General features: G+C 46.2%; 1 protein-coding gene across 2 annotated transcripts; it reads right to left on the bottom strand.

Moving 5' to 3' along the window:
• Positions 1 to 107: 107 nt before the first annotated feature.
• Positions 108 to 20,945, bottom strand: PAX9 (paired box 9). Of its 2 annotated transcripts, none has more exons than XM_054826666.1 (4): positions 20,805 to 20,945; positions 19,306 to 19,932; positions 16,854 to 16,993; positions 108 to 2,133 (listed from the first exon to the last, which is right to left on the bottom strand). In XM_054826666.1, exons 1-4 carry the CDS (start codon positions 20,806 to 20,808, stop codon positions 1,879 to 1,881), a joined length of 1,026 nt encoding a protein of 341 aa, XP_054682641.1. In that variant the 5' UTR covers positions 20,809 to 20,945; the 3' UTR covers positions 108 to 1,878. The 2 variants fall into 2 exon arrangements, with proteins under 2 accessions (XP_054682641.1, XP_054682640.1); XM_054826665.1 differs by having other exon boundaries at positions 412 to 2,133; positions 16,854 to 16,996.
• Between the last annotated feature and the right edge of the window lie 384 nt (positions 20,946 to 21,329).

Genomic DNA, 21,329 nt, shown 5'->3' with positions numbered 1-21,329 from the left:
GAGATCAGATCTTTCTTTCCTTAGGGGCATAATACCATACCTGTGTTCTTTATAGAAATACAGCTCCTTTAACTATTTTTTAATGCAAAAAGCAAAGGTGGCAGCAACCAGTTAAGTCCATCTATATTTCAGTGGATACACTGCAAGCAACATTTGTACTGATTACTTAGATTATTATGAAAATTTCTCAGTGATGAAAGCTGGAAATTCACAAAAAGAGGACTGTGTTTTAAGAGGGGACTGTATTTTACCTTCCCACTGAATGAATGTTTAATATGATATGCAGATAGAGCAGTATTTGAAGAATGAAGTATTCTCCTCTGCTTTAACTATCTCTAGCGTAATTTAGGTTATTGCACAACATTTTTAAAAATACACAATATATTAATATTCTATGAAGGATATGAAATGTCACACCAGGCTTAATTATTTTTTTCTCTACGTTCATATTCTGAACATACCTACAGCATGTGGAAAGCATTCCGGAATAACAGTCAGAACTTTATTATTGCCCAAGGAAAACAAGTAAATTTTCAAAGATCAGAACGTTAGCTCTCTTGGGATTAAAGTTTAAAGCAAAATAACTGGCACAGAGTACTTGCCACTGGATACAGAAATGTAGAAAGGGATTTGTTAATATTAAATGATATCTGTGTTTGTAGCACCACCACCAGTATACCTAAAAGGGAAAAAAATGCTTCAGAACAACAATGTAAACTTTACCAAGAGCCATTATTTTACATTCATTAAAGAAGAAATGAAAGACAAAATCCTCTTTAAAAAATTACAATATAATCTTGGGGCTGAAAACGCTGGACACAAGTGAGCCAACAATGACGGTACAATTCTGTTTCTCAGTGAGTTTTTTGACTGACCTGGCTTTGAAAGCATCTCTGCACAGGTTGCACGCTAATAGCGTTTTTCTCTACAGTTTTCAGTTTTGTTCAGATATTTTCCACCCATTTCTGTTTGTACACTTGAACATGGATGTAGTGTTTCATGAATCCGGGAGGCTGGCTACAGCTGGGGAGAGTTACTTGGTTGGATTTCTGCCTTTGAATCTTCTGCTAAAGAAATAACTGTACTTCATGAGATGTTGAAGCCTCCACCGTAGGCACAAAAACATGATGAAAAAAACCTTACCTAAACTTCATCACCCGAGGCTATCACCCCACCACACAAAGACACAGAAAATAGCTAGAAAGTCAACTTTTTAACTTAAAAAAAAAAAAGTAGAAATAAATGTACTGGAAGGTGAAAACAAATGTGTCAAAAGCCTATATTTACAAATGGATAAAAACACAAAGGTATTACTACTGCTTGATGATGGCGACATGACAGAAGAATCTGAGAGCCACATATTGCCATGGTTCTATATTTGATTACCAAAACCCAACAAAATAACCAAAAAGTGATCTCTCAGTAGCAGTGGATTGTATAACCTCATCGATGAAAGGGTTGTTCTCTAGGCAATCGGCAAACACCTCCATTTAGCCGCCTTTGCTGATTCGAGGCATAGCAGAATTTTCTGTGGTGATTTTTCTTTATTGATTTTTTTTTACACAAATCTTAATAACAATTGCACATTTAGAAAGTCTGTGATGATTAAGAATAAATATGTGTGGTTTGACCAGGAGAGAGTGGGACAAGGCTCCACGAGCCCTTTGAGGGATGCAAGGTCTTTACTTAAAGAGCGCAACACCACACGTCTCTCAGTTTCTGATGTCATCTTCAACTCTTTCAATCCCAAAAGCCTTACTGGAGACAAGTCACGAGAAGAAATGCCAGGTATCGTTGGCATGAAGAGAACAGTCCGTGAGCCAGGCTCAGGGGACGACCAGCCAGCGGGCTCGTGGTGGTCCTGGACCAGCTCCTGCATCAGAGAGCGGAGGCCGTGACCGAGTGGCTGCCCTCCCTGGCTGTCTGCATGCCCTTGAACGCCAGCGAGGCGGGGATGTCACAGCTGTGAGGGGACAGCGGGGTGCCTCCAGCATGCTGCCAGCCGTGGCTGGCCATGTAGCCGGACGGGGCGGCACTGTACGTCATGTAAGGTGACACTTGGGCTGGCGTGGCGTAGGGAGGCATGGCTGGTGCTGACACAAAACTGCTGACAGCCGGGAGGCCGTTGGGTGCCTGAAAGGAAAGGGAAAAATGTTTCTAAGAGAGTAAGACACAGCGGACCCGCCGGAAAAGAAGCTGCCCTCAGAGACTTTGTACAAGAATGAGAGCCAGTGATGCCCCTGGGACACCCAGAGAGCCACCCACGATCGCTCCCCTGGATTTCAGGGCCACAGTGACCCCCTTGTGCTTTGCTTTCAAGACCAGCTATGCCGCATCAGCCCTGCACACCTCTCCCAGGAGCCTGTCCCAGCAACAGAAATTGAGGGAACACACACCTTGAGCAGGGCCGGAACCCCATGTGCCCCCCACCTTCCCACAACCTGTTGTTCAGGGAATCCTTAAGCCCATGGTTGCATCTAATCATTCCACTTGAGAGCTACCGCTGGAGCTATTTGTGATGAGATTGGCCCCTCACTCTCGCTGAGCACCTTCATCCTCTTGGCAATGAGTCCCATGGGTTGGAGCGGATGGGTTGTAATACTGACCCACCTTTCCCAAATTTCGCATGGGGTGTTGGCCACTGTGGCGAGGCCCGGGCAGGTAGTGCTGTGACGGTTTAAGCTGGGTGTGCAGTCACCACAGCCATACCAGCAGCAGGACCCATCCCAGCGCCTCGCCTAGCCCAGTCCCGAAGGAGGGTGGGCTCAGCCCTGAGCTGCAGCGGGCAGGCACCGGCACGGATCCCGGAGCAATGCTCCCCGGAGCAGAGAGGTAACAAGCAGCTGGGGGGGTGGGAACATCTTAAACTCTTTGGTAACTGTTTGCTCAGAGCATGAGTCAGAACTAGAGTATTATTATTATTGATGATGTCTTTTTAAAATCTGTTTTCTAGGTACTTGGGATATAACCTTGCAAATGTTCTTTGCTCACAGCTTCTCCTGGTTTCAATAGGGCTTCTGTACACAAAACAATTGCAGGGCTGGGTCCTTTCCTGCGAGCTATTTTCCTAGGTCCTTCCTTAGGCTGGGGAGAAGGGTTTCTATTTAAATAGAGAAGGGAGAGTCCTTCAGTCTGCCACGGTAGGATTTCACAATGAATGACTCCTTATTTAAATAAAAAGCGTTCGGTGGTTTATTTCACACCCTGCAAATGTGTCTTCAGCAGAACAGGTACAAACTAAGATCATTTATCTTGCTTAAGTTTCAATTTGTGTAGTGTTTATGTTTCAGAATTTGGGGTGGTATTTTTTCCCAGAAACATTTCCTATCCAAATACGAAAGAACAGGTTTCAATTCAGCAAATCATGTAGCATCTGCCATTTTTAATTACCTGGTAGAACCTGACATAACCTGGATAGTGCAGAGTTAAGAAATGAAACATACTTTTGCTTCTGCTAAAACTTCACATGATGTTAACATTTCACTTGTTCAATTCCGTTCTGGATTGCACCTTTCCAGTATTTACCTCCATAAACTGGCCTGGTTTCAGGCTCATGAGTTTCCTGCAAGTGTAACTCACAGTTCCACTGACTAGACTATCCTCTCATTGCCACTGGGAAACCAAGCAGTAATCCTGCTGGAGTCAATATAAATGTGTACAGCAATCTAAAACAGCAGGAGGCAGTGACAGGATCCCAGCCACAAGCCTCCAATAGGTATATTAATTAGTACAAAACATACAGCTGCAGCAGCAACGTAATTGTCATTCCAAATCCATAAACACTTCGTTGAAGCTGAACTTGCCTTATTCTTTTGAAAATCCAAATATGTGACCTGACCTTCAACTCCAATTACATGTCCCCTACTGTGTCTCAGAATTACGCTGTAGCCTCAGCTCTAGATATCAGTGTTTGCAACAATGCTAATTAATATAAACCTTCAAATAATTGCACTGTAAATTAGTACATTTCTTAAATCACAGGGAAAACTATTTCACTGAGTTTACTGGAAAGTAAAAAGTGTGACAGGCCCTAAAAAGCTGCTGTTCTCCAAGCTCCCTGCCTCTTCCAGCGCGTAAAGTGCTTCTCAGAAGAATGTGAAACAAGAAAAGAGCACCTCCCCGGTTTTTCTAACAGCAAGAAAAAGCTTTTCACAGAGTCAGTAGAGCCATTAGAGCCATTTTGTAACACTGGGACATCAAGAACCACAACCCAAAGGGATCCTGCAGAGAGAAGAACTACAGAAATCCCAAAGGGGAGCTGGAAGGAGGAAAGACCTGGGGCAAGTCCCTGAAGAGTCTCATAGCCATTGTGGCAGCACAAACCTCCAGCCCCTGAGGCTCAGAAGAGGGGTTTTTTGGACTTTGCGAGGCCACCCTGCTCCTCCAGGCTTGCCCACTCCCAGGCAGGCTGGTACCAGGCAGTGCACTCAAGGATGTGCCTGGAAGCCCCATTTTAAGTAGGAATCCTCACTGTGAGTGGTCATGTCCTGTGAACCCTTGGCTGTGCTTTCGAAAAGATTCCTCCTAGGCCACAGGGGAGACGCATGCACCTCTAGCCTCCTGTGTTGTCACTGCTCCCCTCTACCACGTGTGGCTCTGGGAAATGCCAGAGGCCTCGTTTGCCACAGAGAAGAAGAGAAAATGCTTCCCATATGCTGTACAGACCGCCATGCTGTATCTCCAACCGCTGGCACTTCCTCTTAGAGCTCTTTAGAAAAGACAGATGCTCTAACAACATCTCACCTGAGGAAGAATAAGACTGTAAATGCATCCTTCAAAGTTGTGCACAGTGCTGCATTATGCCAAGGCACAATACTGTTTGAAGCAATCACTTTGCCAAGCACCTGTCCCCACCCCACCATCACAGGCCAAGAGTACATGGGTAGTGCTATCTGTGACAAAGGCAACTTTTGGTCCTCCAGAAATTACTTCCTGCTATGTCCAAATCCTGTGTGCAGGCAAAAAAAGTCCCTGGAGCTGATGACTCTGTACATGTAAATAAAACAGACCAGGGACAATTCTTTGGCCCTGAGAGTGAGCAACACAATACCCAGCCCTATGTCTCTCCTCTCTTCTGCCAGAGACAGGGTGGCCTCATCCACACAGGCTGTCAGGCAGGGTCCCTGGGCTGTGCCAAGGGACAGAGGCCGATTGTGTGCTAGTGGGCACAGGCTAGATCTCTGCCAGGCAATGTGCCAACAGGCCACCTCTTTGCCGGTCCACCGACGCTCAAGCCCATGTCCTCACCTCCTGCAGCTCTTACAGGCGAGGCTGCCAGGGGTTTCTCAGCAACCAGAAAGTGATCACTTCGCGTGATCTGGGGCAAATCTGAGGTCCTGAACAGCTCGCGTTAACTCAGGCATTGTTGATGAATATTAAATCCAATCATATGTATGTTCCTCTACTTGTATTTGTCATTGTGTGGCCTTCCTTAGTATGGTCTTAGGGCACAAAGTGAATGAAAGTCTCTGAACTGTAACTGTTACTGAATTACACTGGAAGTGCTACTTGGGTTGTTACTGACAAAACAGAAGGGACTTGATTAAAGATTCGCTAGCTTTTGTAAAAGCTTAATTTAAAAGAATACCTACCCTGATTTATAACAGACAGAACAACCCTTTTACCCCACCACCACCACCCTTTAGGTAAATTGCAACTGAGATGTTTTTATAGTTTCTAACTATTTTGAATATGAGAAAGATCTCGCCCTAACTACTGAGGGCACGCCATAGAGGTAGTTGTGCAGGGACCACCAGTTGCAACCTGTCAGAGGCCACCAATGCTGGAAAGCTGTTGTCGCTGCCTCGCTGAATTAATGAATCGTTCTTATTTCAGTTCCAGGGCTACAAAGCTTTACCACTCAAAACCATGATGACGTGAATGCCAGTAGGTGCTTTCAGCCAGCCAAGCAGGCTGGGGATGGGTAAGGACTGGCCCGGCACGGAGCATGGCTCTGCTTCAGGGGAGGTTTGAGGAATAGCTGCAAACCAGCCAGAGTCTTCCTCTGGTCTGAATTTAAAGCTGAGAGGATAGAGAAAACCTCACCTTATGTGATTTAAAACTATGCTACTCAAAAAAACCCCCTGATTTTCATCTCCGACTTTCATCAGTGAAGGACTTGACCCAATAATTTTAACCACAAGAGTTTTTACTTCTAAACAGCTTCAGATACAATGCATAGGTTATCAGAAGGGTTGAGTCTTGTCTGTCAATCTGGCACTTTTTACAAACATGACATTCACTTAAAATAAATGGAGGGGATTAAGTTCCATGACCCTGTATATACTGGATGAATAATTCATCCTGCAGTATTTCAATCAGAGGAAATGAACACCAAAATCTAAACATTCATAATTAGGAGTGCAAGAACCCCATGGTGTTTATGGATTTTTAAAACCCTTAGAACTTGTTTTAAGTGCAGAGCTTCTTGAACCTGGTTTTTAAGTTCTATAAATATTTTTTTTCTTAATTTAAACCATTGCTTTTCAAGGGAAATCTAATTTTTAAAATCAAACAAACAAACATGTAGTTCTAACTGAACAAGAACCTCTGCTGTGCAAATGATAAGGGTTCCTGTTTGAAAGCACTTACTGTCCAGCTTCTACAAAGACCAGAGAGAAATATTTGCTCTGAATTGCTGCTTCTAACAATGTTTTGAAACAACTTACAGAATAAGTATTTCCAAATTTTAGAGCTGTGTTCAAAACCTAGAACACACGACCGCCCAGCAATTTGCAAATCCAGATAAAAATGTTCTCAGAAACATATCTGCAAAACAACACTGGTTGGGCCAGGATCACAAACAAGCTGGGTCTGGTGCCTTTCTGCCAAGTTACTGCTGATATGCACCAGTGCCAGCGAAGGGAACATCCAGGCCAGAATTCAAAGCCAAGGTGGACATAAAGTCTCTCTTCAGGTCACAAAAAATGATGCTGCTGAAACAAATCGGCTGCATGTATTTTCACCAGTGAAGGAGTTGATTCAGCAGTTTTAACGGAGGGAATTTTTAGTTTTAGACACTTTAGGTACAAGACTAACTAGAGAAGACTGTTGTTGTTGTTGTTTTCAGTCTGTTTGGGATTTGGGGCACAGATGGGGTGGGTGGATGAAAAGCAAGTCTAGAACCAAGCTTATGAAGGATTGCCTTTGGAACAAGTAATTTCTATTAGCTCTTTGGGCTCCTAAAAGTCAGAACAGTTCCTCTCCAAACCAGAGATAACCCACACCTTGATTTCTGTTATGAAGGTTATGCTGGTATAATGAGTCATACGGCTTCAGCCTCCTCTCTCGTGCATTGTAAGGAGAGACGGGGCACCAGCTTTCTGGACAAACTTCCCAATCAATCCACGTCAGACAAACTACCTGACTTTCCCCCCCCCCCCCCCCCGCCTTGGCCATGTTAATACCAGAAAAACGCACAAGCTACACTGTGCTTTCAGACACTGTGGTATAAATTAAAATTCTATCTTGTAATTAATTGATATTATTTTGTTTTGTTTCATCCCCCATCTACTTTTCCTTCTCTGCCTTTTGCTTCCTAGGCATGTGTTCTCTGAGTATCAAAGTTAGACCTTTTCCCTGTGATCCATTCCCATGTGGCTTCTAAATGTTTCAGAAAATTACCCAGTCACCTAAATTTTCTCGGAAATACCATTCAAAATCACAGAACCGCATTTGTTAGTTATTATTAATAGCAATAACGTAAATTATCTCATTTCAGGTTTACATGAATACAAACGAGAGCAGATTTGATGCCACAGGTGGATGCCACCTCAGTTTTATAGTCTAACTCTAGTGTCCAAAAGAATGGAAATGATTCTTCTTATTTTAAAGTTATGTCCAATTGTTTGAATCACTTGCCCATGGTAATGTAATTGTTACAATATTTTATTAAATAATTTATTGCATAGACTAAGAGTGTATGTTTTGTAGAAGTATTCTAAATGTCTATTAAAAAAAAAATGTTTCTGGAGAAACAACAGCGGCATCAAGCTCGAGTTACCTAATTCACTGGCCCTAATGAGCTTGGACAGTGACTCAGCCAAAACTCCCCTGCTGGAATCAGCAGGAGTTCAGCCTGTGTCAAGACTTGGGGAACACACCTCCGGTGAATAAGGTTGCCGTTTCATTTGTATTTCTCAATTCTAACACTGACTTGGATGGAACGAATCCTTCCTGACCTTGGATCAGCAAGCTCAGCGCGTTGCCTTGATCCTTCAGCGCGGAGCCTTTCCCCGAGAGCAAACGAAACAAATCTGCAGAGGTATCACAACCGTCTTACTGAGAGCAGCAGCTCCCCAGCGAAGTGGAGAGCTGGCAGTAGCTTTAGCTGCAGGGACGCTACCGTAGCTCCGCAGACGGACACCCTCTCTCTGCTCATTTTTCAAAATGAAAGACTTAAAACAATTTCTAGGAATGCTGAATCTTTTCTGAATGTCCTGAAAACACAGTCACAAAGTAGCTACTGGAGAAGTCATTTTTTCCACAGCAAGGGAAAAACATAGCAGGGAGCAGAGCTGAATATCTAGTCCTTCAATCAGAAGAGCAAATACCTTAAAAACCCAGAGGATATCTCATGTACTTAGTGGCGTGCACATAATCAGTCAAAAAGGTTATGGCAACAAGACTAGGAGCAATCAAACACAAACTGCAAACATAAAGGAAGCAAACATGCTAAATCTCCCTTTTTAATTGGAGGTTAAATATGATTTATAAATCAAACCAACACATGGGATCCCAAGGGAAGGGTAAACAAATTTTCCAAGTAAAACATCAGCAGGCCTGTAATGGAAATCTCATTTAGGAAAATGGCATTACCAAGAGATGTAAGACACCTATGTTGCTTTAGGCTTTAAAATTCATAACCTTAAATAATCTTTTGGTAGAAATTGTAGTTAACTAAATTAGAGCTAAATTCTGAAACTGCTATTCAGTGCTACAGCATCAATGGGAAAAATGACATGATCCTACAAACACTCATTCAGATCGGTGTCCCACAAAAATTCATGTGCCAACACAGGTAAGAGTTACCTAAAACACAAGGATTACAAAAGTGAGCACTGCGTAAATTTCTCCAGTTTACGATAACACTTTTTAGTTAAAATCTTTCTAAGAAAAACGTAATAAAATTGCTAAAATGGCAAGACATATGTGAATAAGCTAGTCAGAGATGACCCTGCAAACCAGTGTCTGCTGTCTTTTTATAATGCTGGAAAAATTTCTTGCAAAAATCTTTTCATAGTTCATATTAGACCATATATCCATATTCTTAGATTAATGAACTTCTTTTACTGAACATATTCCCCTTCCATTTTCTATCAATTTCACTGCAAGCAAAAGAGAATAGAACAGATTCTGAAAAGTGAGGACACTGTCATTAAATAATTTTGACATCCAAAAACCCTTGAACAGAAGGGGGGAACATATTGTAGGTAGGATATTACTTTGAAACATATGCCTTTATTTTCAAGAAAGACTGGACAGCAGTAATGCTTTGGAATTGAGCAGCTTTTAAAATAACACATGGGCCACAGTCAGTCTGTTGCTCAGCTGAGCTGAGTTGATTCTCAGAAGACTGAGCTTCGAAAAACGGGAAGAGACCTTTGAAGAATGGGGAATTACAGTGTTTCTCTTTCACGGTAAGTAAGTCGTACAAAGCAATGCTGGTATTCTAGTTGAAGTCACAGTTAAGCAGAGTTATTTGCATGCTTGAGTGCCTTAAGATTCCAAATGCAATTAGTTACCCAATCCTATACTATGTCTCTTACAAAGATGCCATTTTCTTTACAATTATTTCTCCTGTTACTAAATTCAATGCATTGCAATGTACTGCATGAGAAAATCACACTACTTCCTTCTAAAATAATGTTCATTCCCCTAATAACGAGCAGATCCCATTCCCCGTGTTTAATGTGCTTTTTTATTAACTTAAAGTTGTTTCCTTTACTTATAGGCATCCCCAGCTGCACTGAATAACACAGAAATCAGATAATATCAATTGAGTGTTTTAACTATAGTTGCGACATGCATCAAGATCACTCTTAATTATGTTTTCTTATCAAATTTTAAATCTCAGCCTCTTCAGGGAAATAAAACCCCACTTTTGGAAATAGTAACTTGAATTTACACACCATCACCGATCCTTTCCTAAAGGAGCCAGGGGCATTTTATGTCTTTTCCAAAACAAACTACAGCAGAAACAAAAGCAAAAAAAACCCCTTCTTTCTCAGAGACTGAGGAATCCACTACAAAAACAACAGAGGAAAAGAGACGTAGGAGAAAAGGGCACGATGGAGACAAGGTGGAGGTTGTGTAAAACCTAAGCGCACTCTGAGGGAAAAGGGGGGAGCAAGTGTTTCCAACGCCTCTTCACGAGAGGGATGGGTTTAGATGGTTTTCACAATGAAGTGAGATCTACCACGCACGGCACACACTAATATGTTCACTTAAAATGTCTCCCAAAGGTGGATTGTTGCGCAAGGTCTGTACGTTCACGGAATGGTTGCTTTCCATTTGAACTCCAGTTTAGGAAGGATGATATAAATGGCAGTCACTGCCTTCCCAGTGAAGGTGCTGGGTCTTGGGTTATATTCTATTATTTAACAAATCTCACAACCAGGCTGCTTAAAGTGGAATTAAAAGCAATTCCGTTTGCTCTGAGCACAAAGCTTCATTTTGATGACAAAGACACAACCTGAGTCACCCTTAGACATACCAATATACTTAGATATACTGTGCTTACAAGGACAAAAGGAAAGCTCAGAAAAAAATCATGCCATATAAGCAAATTCCCTTGAGTAGGAACTAACAACAGATTCCCATAGTTTTAGAACAGATTTGCATAACAATTCCCCCTTGGTATTTTGGCAAAATCTAGAGCGGGGCAGGGCACACATGGACATTAAACAAGCGAATACACTGAAAGAAATAAACATTTTTTCTTTCTACGCTGATAGTTAAAACTACAATGTATTACCAATAGTTTCTATGAAAAATGCCTTCTTGATATAATACATTTAATTATTGTAATTTCAATATGGTGTTATTTAAATGAAACTGAGGTTGGAAGAAGGAGACATACAGACACAGAGACACTAAAAGGATTTTTGATGGCTAGAAGCTGGGCAAATATGGGGTCAAACTGGTAAAGTCCCCACTTTGTCCTCTTCAGGGAGAGCCAGAACAGCGGTGCCCTTGTCTCGCAAATCTACAGAAGCAATTAATGGAAAGCTGGTAAGTTAAGGAGGGTGAAGTCACAGCCCATCGATTACTGAATGTCCATGGTCATTATGACTAGGTATGTAGGCAATTCCTAAGAGCTGATAAATTGCCACAACGGACAAATTCAAACACACCATACAGTCTTTATCTACTTCCCACTGTACTGCAAGCACCAGACGACTGACCAGACCAAGTCCTGCCCTTGCCCTGGCACTCTGCTCCTTGGCTGTGATAGGTATCTCCCGTCACTCTCGCTTTTCAGTCCTGGTCCTGTCTGTCATGGTGGAGCTCCTGGCCAGCTGGGGCCCTTTAAGCAGAGGGTGCTCAGAGTGCAGTTCGAGTGTCATTATACCATTCACTCACCTCTCTGACTTTCTTTATTAGTTTCCTCCGGGTGGAGTGCCCTGAAGCCATGTGGGTTGGTGGGCAGGGCACTGTGTTTTGGCCGTGGAAGCAGGTGGCCAGTAAGAGGCAGGTCTCACAAATGGGGTTCGAATGGGGTGCCATCCAGATCACCTGAGAAGGAATCGGGTGCATGTAGTGGGATCAGCTCATGCCCCTCACCCACAACATGCAATGACATGGATGCCTAGACCTCGAGCAAGCCATCTTAGTGACAGTATTTTAATAACAGGCACTGGTCTGGAGATCCTAACGAGAGTGACACAGAACCAGACAGTCAGCAAGCCAAGGTCTGAACCCCTGCACCAGACAGAAACTCTGCTAGCAATTCTGCTAGGTACTACAGCAAGAAAGCAAATAAGCACCTCTCCTCAACACCTTCCCCCCACCCCAAGTATGAGTGAGGAGCCGGAGGTTGGGACCTTTATCACTGATGGATTTTGCACAGACTCATAGCAGGAATCCAACTGCCTGAATCCTGAGTTAGAATATTAAGATGCCAAGTAAGTAATCTGCTAATTAATTCTTTCAATAAATAATCTGTGTAGGAGGGCCATGTAACTGGCCATAAAAATTAAGGTTACATTTTCATCTTATTCCCAAAGAAGTTATTGTATGTTGTGGGTTCTAAGCGCTGCAGATAAAACCAAATACAGATGCTTTGGCCACCGCATATACAGTTCATTGTTCATCTACAAAGATCAGGAACTAAATATTTACATTGCCTACATTTTCTGTGCAAAGAATTGTCCAGAATTGCACCCACAATTATTTGCAATCACTTGCCCTAAAATGGAGCCTTTCCTTTCTGTGCTGTAAGCACATGGAGCTCATGACCCCTAACACACATGCAACCAAAGGACAGGGAGGGCTGTCCCAGCAAAGCCGAAAACTCAAGCCACTAACATGATGAAGTTCAGCTGAGACAGCGGTGAAGCGGGTGGTACTTTGGGGTCTGCCCAATATGTCAGAGGAGGACTTCACTCAAACCATGTTCACAAGCCTCTCTGAATTAGGAGGAGTGATGCCAGCAACTCCAAGTAGCATACCCTTTCCAGGAGCAAGCTTGCAACAACCACTTGCTCTTAGACCCCCAGTTACAAGCTTTTTCCCATTAATGAGTATCAGCTCCCTTTGGCAATGTGCACATCTGCTTCTTGCAATGCACACAGCAAATAATTCTGAAAAAAAAATTTCCAAAGCTGTTTGCCTCTCAACAAATCATACAGACATATGTCAGATTGTCTGCATATATGTCAATACAGACCACGATTTTTTCAGTTTGCACATCCATGACGTTAGGCCAGAAAGTCACAGCATCAGATGTCTGAAAACTGCATTTTAAATATGATACGTATTTATTAAATGTTTTCATTTCAAATGCAGGGTACAAATGGGTTTGTATTTCACTGATTTCAGCTTTTTTTTTCCCTAATGCAGCTGTCAGTATAAGCTGTGTAATGCATAATATACTCAGAATATTCATCCTTTGTATTAATAATATAATTAACTGTAGAAGTCATCCCCCCAACACCACGTTGAATATGCCTCCTGGTCTCAATACTGCAATATAACTGAACTCTGTATGAAATGTGTGTGACCCAAAACTGTCAAGCTTTCAAAAAAAAAATCTATTTTCCTTTTCAGTTTCTCTGATTCATAGTCACTTTGTTTGCAAAGCTGTACAGCAAATTTGTGAATATGATGCACTGGGAAAATATAATGTAATTGCTTACATATAAACAACAACTTGGGACATCAGGTAATTAAAATGAATAGAAACTTGACAAGGTAGCTCTGTGATTTCCTGGGGAACGTTTGGTACAGAATCGCAGTCTGCCAGGCAAAGCTTTCAACTCCCCAAACCCAAATACCGAACAACATCACAAACAAAGGCCCCAAAGACACCAGGAAATTCATACTACTGAAAGTGAAAAATGTTCTACACGCAGAGGTTCAGTTTCATGTTAAACGAACGTGACTGCGTATTGCTGAGGCAAAAACGTGAAGTCTTCCTGCCTCTTCTGTGGAGTCCTTTCCCAGGCCGAATTCCCACTGATGTGCAGGGCAAGGGGTGAAATGCAGCAAGTTCGAACCCATCAAAGAGATCAGCCTTGGCTGCCAGCTGACAAGTCTGGGAGGTCAATAAGAATTTCACCTGAAAAAAGCCTACAGGATCCCATGTGTTAAAACAAATTTGTATCATCTAAAAGGAGGGATCAAATAAATAGATGTTAAAAGTACAGAAGACCTTGCTCTTCGGGCTCAATTTTTCTAGCCTTTCTCATGCAGAGGGAGTTTCCAGGGGATTTCTTGAGAAGGAAAATATTATCGTCCATGACTAAGACTGGGGGAACAAGTCCTTCACCCGCCTAGTAGCTATGGAGCTGTTTGCAAGCTGTGGACAGGTGAACCCTGAATGTTGTTGATGCTTAAAATGTATAGCTGATATTCGTTGGAAACAGCAGAATTCCCTACTGCTCGCACAAAATCCTTTGTTACTGTGTTTCAGAGCACATTCCCTCTGCTCCTGTTGTGTAATTGGAAAGCCTAAGTAAAACACACGCGCTTGATTCCCTGCTGCTCTACTCCTCTTGTAGGCACCGCTGACTTTGGTAATACGTAAAACTGGAATATTACAGAACAGTCAGTTCTCTTCTCTGGGGGAAATCCGCTGTCTGCCTTCTTAACACCCAGCTTTTGTAATGAGCTTTGCCCAAAGGAGGTGAGGAAAACAGCATTTACCCTGAAGCCCAGAGACAGAGTCTACTTCACTGTAGTTCTTCTGGCACATAAATTATGGCTGTGGCTTCCCTATTTTCCACCATTCCAGATACCCCTGTGCTAGATCCGTACAAATGAACCAATGTTCTCTCCTGTGCCCTGCTCATCTATTTACACCCAAAGCATCATGCATTGCAAGAGACTATGTAAAGATCTAAGAACACCGGAGCCTCTGGGTGAGACTTTACTGTCACAGACCATCACTCCAGACTCACTGCGCTTCAGCAAACGGACAGCTAGTAAGTAAGTCGGTTCATAAATTTCACTTTGCATCTGGTTGGAATAAATCTTTTGGCAAAAAGAATGTTGCAAAAACTGCAAAATACCACATTTTCACACCCTTATTTGACATGAATTTTCTCTGAATACATTCTAAATTAGAAAGGTAGTAAATTTGTGATAGAGCAATTAATGTACATGTGAATGAATTCTCTGGTAAGCAAGTCTGAATACTACATGAATAGACTGATCTATATGTTAGAACTTTCCAACATCAAATTCTATTTACCCATATTACTTCAGGGAAGGGGGGAAAATCTCCTCTGTGTCGTCTTTCAGTGAGCAGGGTTCTGAAAATGACCTTGTGGATAAACACTTTTCAGCTTTTCTGCCCTTTTAAACTCTCTGGACAATGTATTTTGATAAATTAATTCAATTTTATTAATAGCAATTTGCTCCATTTTTAGATAGCGAATATATTTAAATTACATTTATTAGGTGATCTTTCAGGTTGAACAAAACTTTAAAGTAAAACTGGTATTGACAGTAGAACAGTGATATACTATGAAGATGAAAGCATAAGTATTGAAAGAGTGAAAAAAGATAAAAAATAGTTTCCAACACCAGCATTAAAAGTAACCCAATTTCCATAACATTGCTCCTCAACACATCCGTTGAGATAAATGAGATTCCAAAAGAGGCAATAATTTATAGCCTACGAGCCGGATCCTGTGAGTATTTCAGCAGAATCGTGTGCAGAAGGCCCAGCCTGGAACCTAAGACAACACAGCCACGGTACGGCTGCTCTTGACAGAATAATGACAAGCTCTTTCCATCATTTTTAGTAAGACTGCTAACAGTTTATTTGTTTTGTTTTTAAAGAAAATTGTGGAAGGAGGAATATTAACTCCAGATCTAACTCTAGTTCTATCTTTAACCGTACAGTCATGACTATACTACAGTGCATATTATTTGTGATATGAAATTAACAGAACAATAATGGAATAATAGATAAATGTAATACATAACAAATAGGACAGCATTAAGGGCGGTATATTGTTTGTCAGGCAATATATGGAATAAAAGGGTTGTTCACCTTTGGGGCCTACAATATTTCCCACTCTGCCTCATTCACCTCCTTGCAAGCGTTCCCACAGTTTGCGCTCCACATCTTGAATTTGGAAGGCTCTGACTCAGCACCAAATACGAGCTACAAAAGTCTCCTCGACATGGAATCCAAAACCAGACACAGAACTGGAAAAATATGTCCAAAACCTCGGTCTTTGAATGGGAACACGCTAAACAGAGATTGCGGTTTTACCTCCGCTTCGTTGTAAGCAATAACAAATGAAGGGCAGGGAAGTCAGTGTATCTGAGAAACCTGCGATATGTTTTGAAATGTTTCCATCGCACGGAAAAAAAAGTTTTCAAAACCTGTGCTTTCCCAGCTAGTAACAGTTAAGCCTTTTATAGCTTTTCCCCTGGCATGGGATTTGATTAGCAAGTACAGAGATTTAGACAGAGATTTATTAAGTAACAGTTATATTGTGTTGTAATTAAAACGTAGGAAATTCGCCGTCTACTTAAGCGTTTAAAAATGCTTAATGTAGGAAGCAATTACACCTCATTTTCAAATTATTCCCCTGCCTACAGAGCACGCTGCTTACAGGGTAAAACACGGCTTTAAGGGCGGCGGCGGGACATGCCCGCTCACACGGCCCGGCCCAGCACGGCCCGGCACCGCACGGCACGGCCTGAGGCGGGGGCTCGGGGCCGGGCCGGGGGCGCAGCCCCGGTGGGCGGCGCGGCGGGGTCCGGTCGGCGGGCGGGCAGCCGGCGGGGGCCGGTACGCGGCGATTCTCGGGTATCTGCTGGGCGGGCTGTGCCGCGGCGGCGGGGGCAGCGCCGGGAGCCCGGGGCGGCCGGGATGCGGGCGCTGCCTGCCCTCCGCCCGCCCGGAGCCTCTCGGCTAGGAGAAAGGCGGGCTGGGGGCTGCCGGGGGGCCGCGGCGGCTGTGCCGAGGGAGGGAGCGGAGAGAAGAGCGGAGGAGGGAGCCAGGCTCTTTCCCGATGTCGCCTGTCTTGGCGGACTCGTTTGCAAACCAAAACCGAGGGAAGGCCGGCACCGGCTCCAAACCGAGAGCGGCGGCCCCGGGCAAGGGCCACAAGCCCGCGGCCGAGCTCAGGGGGCCTTGTGTATCACCGCCCTCCGCCCCCCTCCCTCTTTACCTGGCTGTACTTGGCCTCCTGCTCCAGGGAGCTCTTCTCCAGCCCATTCACGGCGTGCTGGGCCGGGGGGGGGAAGCTGTTTCGGCCCAGGCTGCTCCACTCCTCCACCTTGGGGCTGGGGTACGGCGAGCTGTCGCTCACTGCTGGGAAACACGGGGGAACGGAGGGTTAGAGGCAGGGATCGGGATGCGGAGCACTTTGCTCCGGGCCGGAGAGGTCTCCCCCTCCCCAGGGGACGCAGTCGGTGAGGCAGAGCTAAGGTGAAGCCTGTCCCTCGCCCGCAACACCTCGCTAAGCCTCCCGGGAGCCCCTGGTGAGGGTGATCCGGGGGGAGAAGGGAGTGGGTTCCCTCCGTGCAGCTGACGGCACCGATCGCCAGCCGAGCCCGGAGCTGGCCGAGTCACTCGTCCCCGCGTTCTCTGCACTGGAGGGACGGAGTTGCCCCCGACCCCCCCTCCCCAGCAATTGTCCCCCGGGATCTCCTAAGGGGGATTTACGGGAATCGCCTCGTGTGTGTGGCGGGCCCGAGGACAAACGACAACCCTTGTTAGAAATAACCCTGACACGGCTGCAGATGAACCAGGCTCCAAACAAGTTTGGGACAAACAAAAAACGAGAAAAGAAAACACAAAGAGAAATTTAAAAATAAAAGGAAAACACAAGAAAAAACGGAGGAAGAGAAGAAAGAGGGGGGGAAAAAGATGAAAGTCCCGTCCTTTACACGCGCATCAGTCGCGGCATGGGAATACCGGGCTGTTTTGCAGGCGGGCAAATTCCCCGGGCCCCGCCGGGGAGCCTGGGGGGAGGATGGCTCCCCCGAGCCCCCCGCCCGGCCGCATCGTGGCCTGCGGGCCCGCCAGAGCCGCCGTGGGAGCGGGCTTCCCCGCGACACCGCCTCGCTCGGCCCCTCACCGAGGCTGGGGAAAGGCACAAATCTGAAGTTGTCTTAAGAAATTGAGCTCTCTCGGTGAGCGCCCTTTTCTGCTGATCTCACACTTTCCCATGAATAGGGGCTTCCTTTCCGTGTCAGCAAGGTCAGTTTATCCTATAAATCAAGGGCGAGCAGCCCCCATCTGGGGCATCGGCCGCTCAGCAGCCCCGGCTCTCTGATGAGAAGGGGAGGGGGGAAGATTTTACGCTGCAGAGAGATGTGTGCAGCTCCGAGGTCTGAGGGAGATGGGGCAGATAACCGAGGCACCGGGCAGGCCTGCCTGCCTGCCAATGTGGTGTTAATAAAAGAGGAACTCACTGAAAAAAAACCCTCCATTTCTTATGTGATTGTAATGTTCTCATTCTTTTTAATGTTCATTGCCAACACTACCTCTCCCTAGCACAGAGCAGAGATTGCCAGACATGTATTTGTTAAAGTCAACTCAGAAACACGTTTGTTTGTGCCAGTGCGGTCTGAGGATAAAGTTTATATCGCGAAGTAAAGGGCAAAGAAGGACAGAAACTTACGGGTTTGTATGTATGAATACAAATAAAACATGCTTATGTGTGCCTGCGTATTGCTTGAAAAAATATCACCTTTTTGAGAAAAGAAAAATAAAATTATTCTGCAATGCCTACAGGATCAATTTGCATTTGAATTGCTGCTGGAACCGGATTGTTGCCGTTGAAAACGCAATGAAAACAGAAATCACAGCCTTCCCCCCCCCCCCCCCGCCTCCACTAATTGGGAGGGAAGAGTGGGACACAGAGATCGCTGTAGGCGAAGGTTATTTTAGACTGTTGTTTTAACCACATTCACTGTTAGTTCACTGGCAGAGACCGAAATGGAAAAAATGTCCCTTTCTTTGCGGCAAAGCGTAGCGAGCGGCTGGGAGACGCGACGCAGTTTCCAGACGGAGAAACAGAAAGAAGGTGGAAGGGATAAAAGAAGCAAATCTTGGGGGTTTGGTTTTCCTGGACCACCGCTTCGGAGGAAAATACAGCATCAGAATGAAAGCAATTAGGTGACATTTGAACTTCCTGCCGGAGCAAATTTGGCCTGATTGCGAAAACTAGACAAAATGGACTTCTCGGTAACGCCAAGGCGGCGCCTGCGACTTGGAGAGGGGCAGCGATCCCCGGCCGGGACCGGGACCAGGACCGCCGTGGGGCCGGGCCGGGCCGGGGCTGAGCGGACCCCGGGGCCGCCGCAGCCCGGGCAGCTCCGCCTGGCCGACGTCGCCACCACTTCTCAGGTCACAACGGCAGCGGTGACGGCCGATATTGTACGGTTTGCTGGTCCGCCTGCAGCCCTTCCCGCGACCTCCGATATGCCCGCGTCCCGAGGCACATCCTCCGGTAAGCTCAGTACCCGGCTCGGGCTGGGAAAACGCGAGAGGTTTCCCGAGGCAAACCACGAAACCGCCTTCTGACCCTCGGAGAGGAAGGAGCCCAGGAGCAGGGGACCGAACGCTCCGGCCCTGCCTGGCTGCCGCTGCGGCCCCGGCTCCCCCCTCCTCACCTTGGTCTGTGATGGACCGGATCCCCAGGATGTCCGTCACCGAGTGGGAAGACGGCCACGTCCTGGGCATGGCCATGGTGCTGGGGATCGCTGGCACCCCGGGAGGGGTGGGCACCTTGGCTCCTGCAGCAGCGATGGGGCTGGGGTAGGAGTAGATGTGGTTGTAGGGCAGAGCAGGCTGTGGGGGCGGCTGGTGCTGCTTGTAGGACTCGTAGTGACTCTGCTGAGACAGGTTCCCGATTTTGTTCCGGAGGATGCGGCTGATGGAGCTGACCGACGGCACGTTGTACTTGTCACACACGCCATCGGCCAGCAGGCGATCCCGGATCTCCCAGGCGAAGATGCCCGGATCCCTTTGTTTGTAGGTCCGGATATGTTTTACCACCGTGGGGGTGGTGACCCGCGGCTTGCTGCCTCCGATAGCCCCCGGTAGGATGGAGCCGGTCTCGTTGTAGCGAGCCAGGATTTTGCTGACACAGCCGTGGGAAACGCGGAGCTGCCGGCTGATGTCACACGGCCTGATACCCAGTTGCGCCAGTTCGACAATCCGCAGCCTGATGGCGTTGGGCAGGGGTCTCCCGTTGACAAACACCCCCCCGAGCTGGTTCACTTCCCCGAAGGCAGGTTCTGCAAGCAAACACACAAACACACCCGTCGGACACGGCGAATGGCTCGGAAGGGGGCGTCTGAACTGCTCTTCATCACAAGGCAGATGTCACAGCGCGAGGACCCCCCCGGTCACTTCACGCACACTTCTTTATAATAGCGGGATGTCCCCAGAATTTGGGGGGGTGGGGGGGAAGGAGAGACAAGAGGGGGAATAAAGAGAAGAAATAAAATTAAAGAAAAAGAGAAAGAAAACCTGCGGCAACAAATGTCGGAGCTCTCTGGATTGTGCATCCAGCATATTCCGAAAAAGCACACTCCAGAGATGAAAAACGAGATCGCCCCAACAGACAAGTCAGCTTTATTGCCACAGGAAAAAGGAACACGAAGGAAAGAAAAAGAAGAGAAAAGAAAAACATTTTCGAAGACGTGGGGGAGGGGGAGGAAGGAAAAGTAGTTGAGGAAATTCTTTTACATCTTGGGAGAGGCAAGGGCAACGCGGTGCTTCTGAGTCGCGAGTAACTTTTTAAAGACCGTTTCTGGTGCTGTTAGCGCCTCCGCTTAACAGCACAATTACACCAGGCTGTAAAACAAACGTGCTAAAATGTTAACTGCTAAGATCGGTGTCAGGAATAATATACAACGTGCCACAGGCTCCAGCCATCCACTCGGCTAGGATCCTGCCTCGCACTCGCCTAATAACATTAATAATAAACCGAGCAGTCATTAGCTTTCTCTCTTCCCTGCTCCTGACCTTTAACGTGTTCTTACAACTTGTAGGAACACGAGCAAAGTCAATAAGGGAGCTGCGGCGGCGGCGGCACATGACGGCGCACGGGTGCTCCCCCTCTCTTGACAGCACTTGAACCCTCCTGCAGCTCCCAGCCACTTACCCATTCCTCTGAGCGGGACACCTCTGGGGCTGCCCTAAATCCCAAACGGAGACCTACGCCCAGAGACAGGCTCCCAGCCTCCTGCGCTCCCAGCTGCACTAGCCCCCGAGGCTCTCTGATCTCCACCGAGGAGGTAGCAGGGGCGTGAGGGAAAAAGGGCTACAAGGAAATCTGCTTCCCGACGAGAGAGCCTTGACTTCTGCATTTCAACCTCAGGGCAACGTGGGCAGGGCTGGGCTGGGCAGGGCGCCGCAGCCCATCGCTCCCCCGAGCCCGCCCCCGGGGGCGGCCCCGCCGCCCAGCCGCCCTCCTAATGGCCAGGAGAGATGACGGACAGCGCGGTGCTGGCGGCCCTTCCGCTCTGCCTCGCAGGCGTGCTCGGCACCTGGGTCCCCGCCACAATAGAAATGACTATTTCGTACCTGCCCGGCGGTAAGTTGCGCGGAAAGTGCAGTTAATGCCGGGGCGGTGCTGAGCGGGGCTGGCACCGTGGTAGGGCATCACTTGGCCGGGGGGTACCGGGGT

This window comes from Grus americana, chromosome 5 (assembly GCF_028858705.1).
Source record: "Grus americana isolate bGruAme1 chromosome 5, bGruAme1.mat, whole genome shotgun sequence".
NCBI classification, from domain to species: Eukaryota; Metazoa; Chordata; class Aves; order Gruiformes; family Gruidae; genus Grus; species Grus americana.
This window is presented reverse-complemented; position numbering and strand designations above follow the sequence as displayed.

Excerpts from the sequence above, each read along its gene's own strand:
- PAX9 (XM_054826665.1), bottom strand. Across the intron at positions 16,997-19,305 it reads CCGGTCCATCACAGACCAAG|CAGTGAGCGACAGCTCGCCG; the intron begins GTGAGGAGGGGG and ends CGTGTTTCCCAG. Across the intron at positions 2,134-16,853 it reads AGGAGGCCAAGTACAGCCAG|GCACCCAACGGCCTCCCGGC; the intron begins GTAAAGAGGGAG and ends CTTTCCTTTCAG.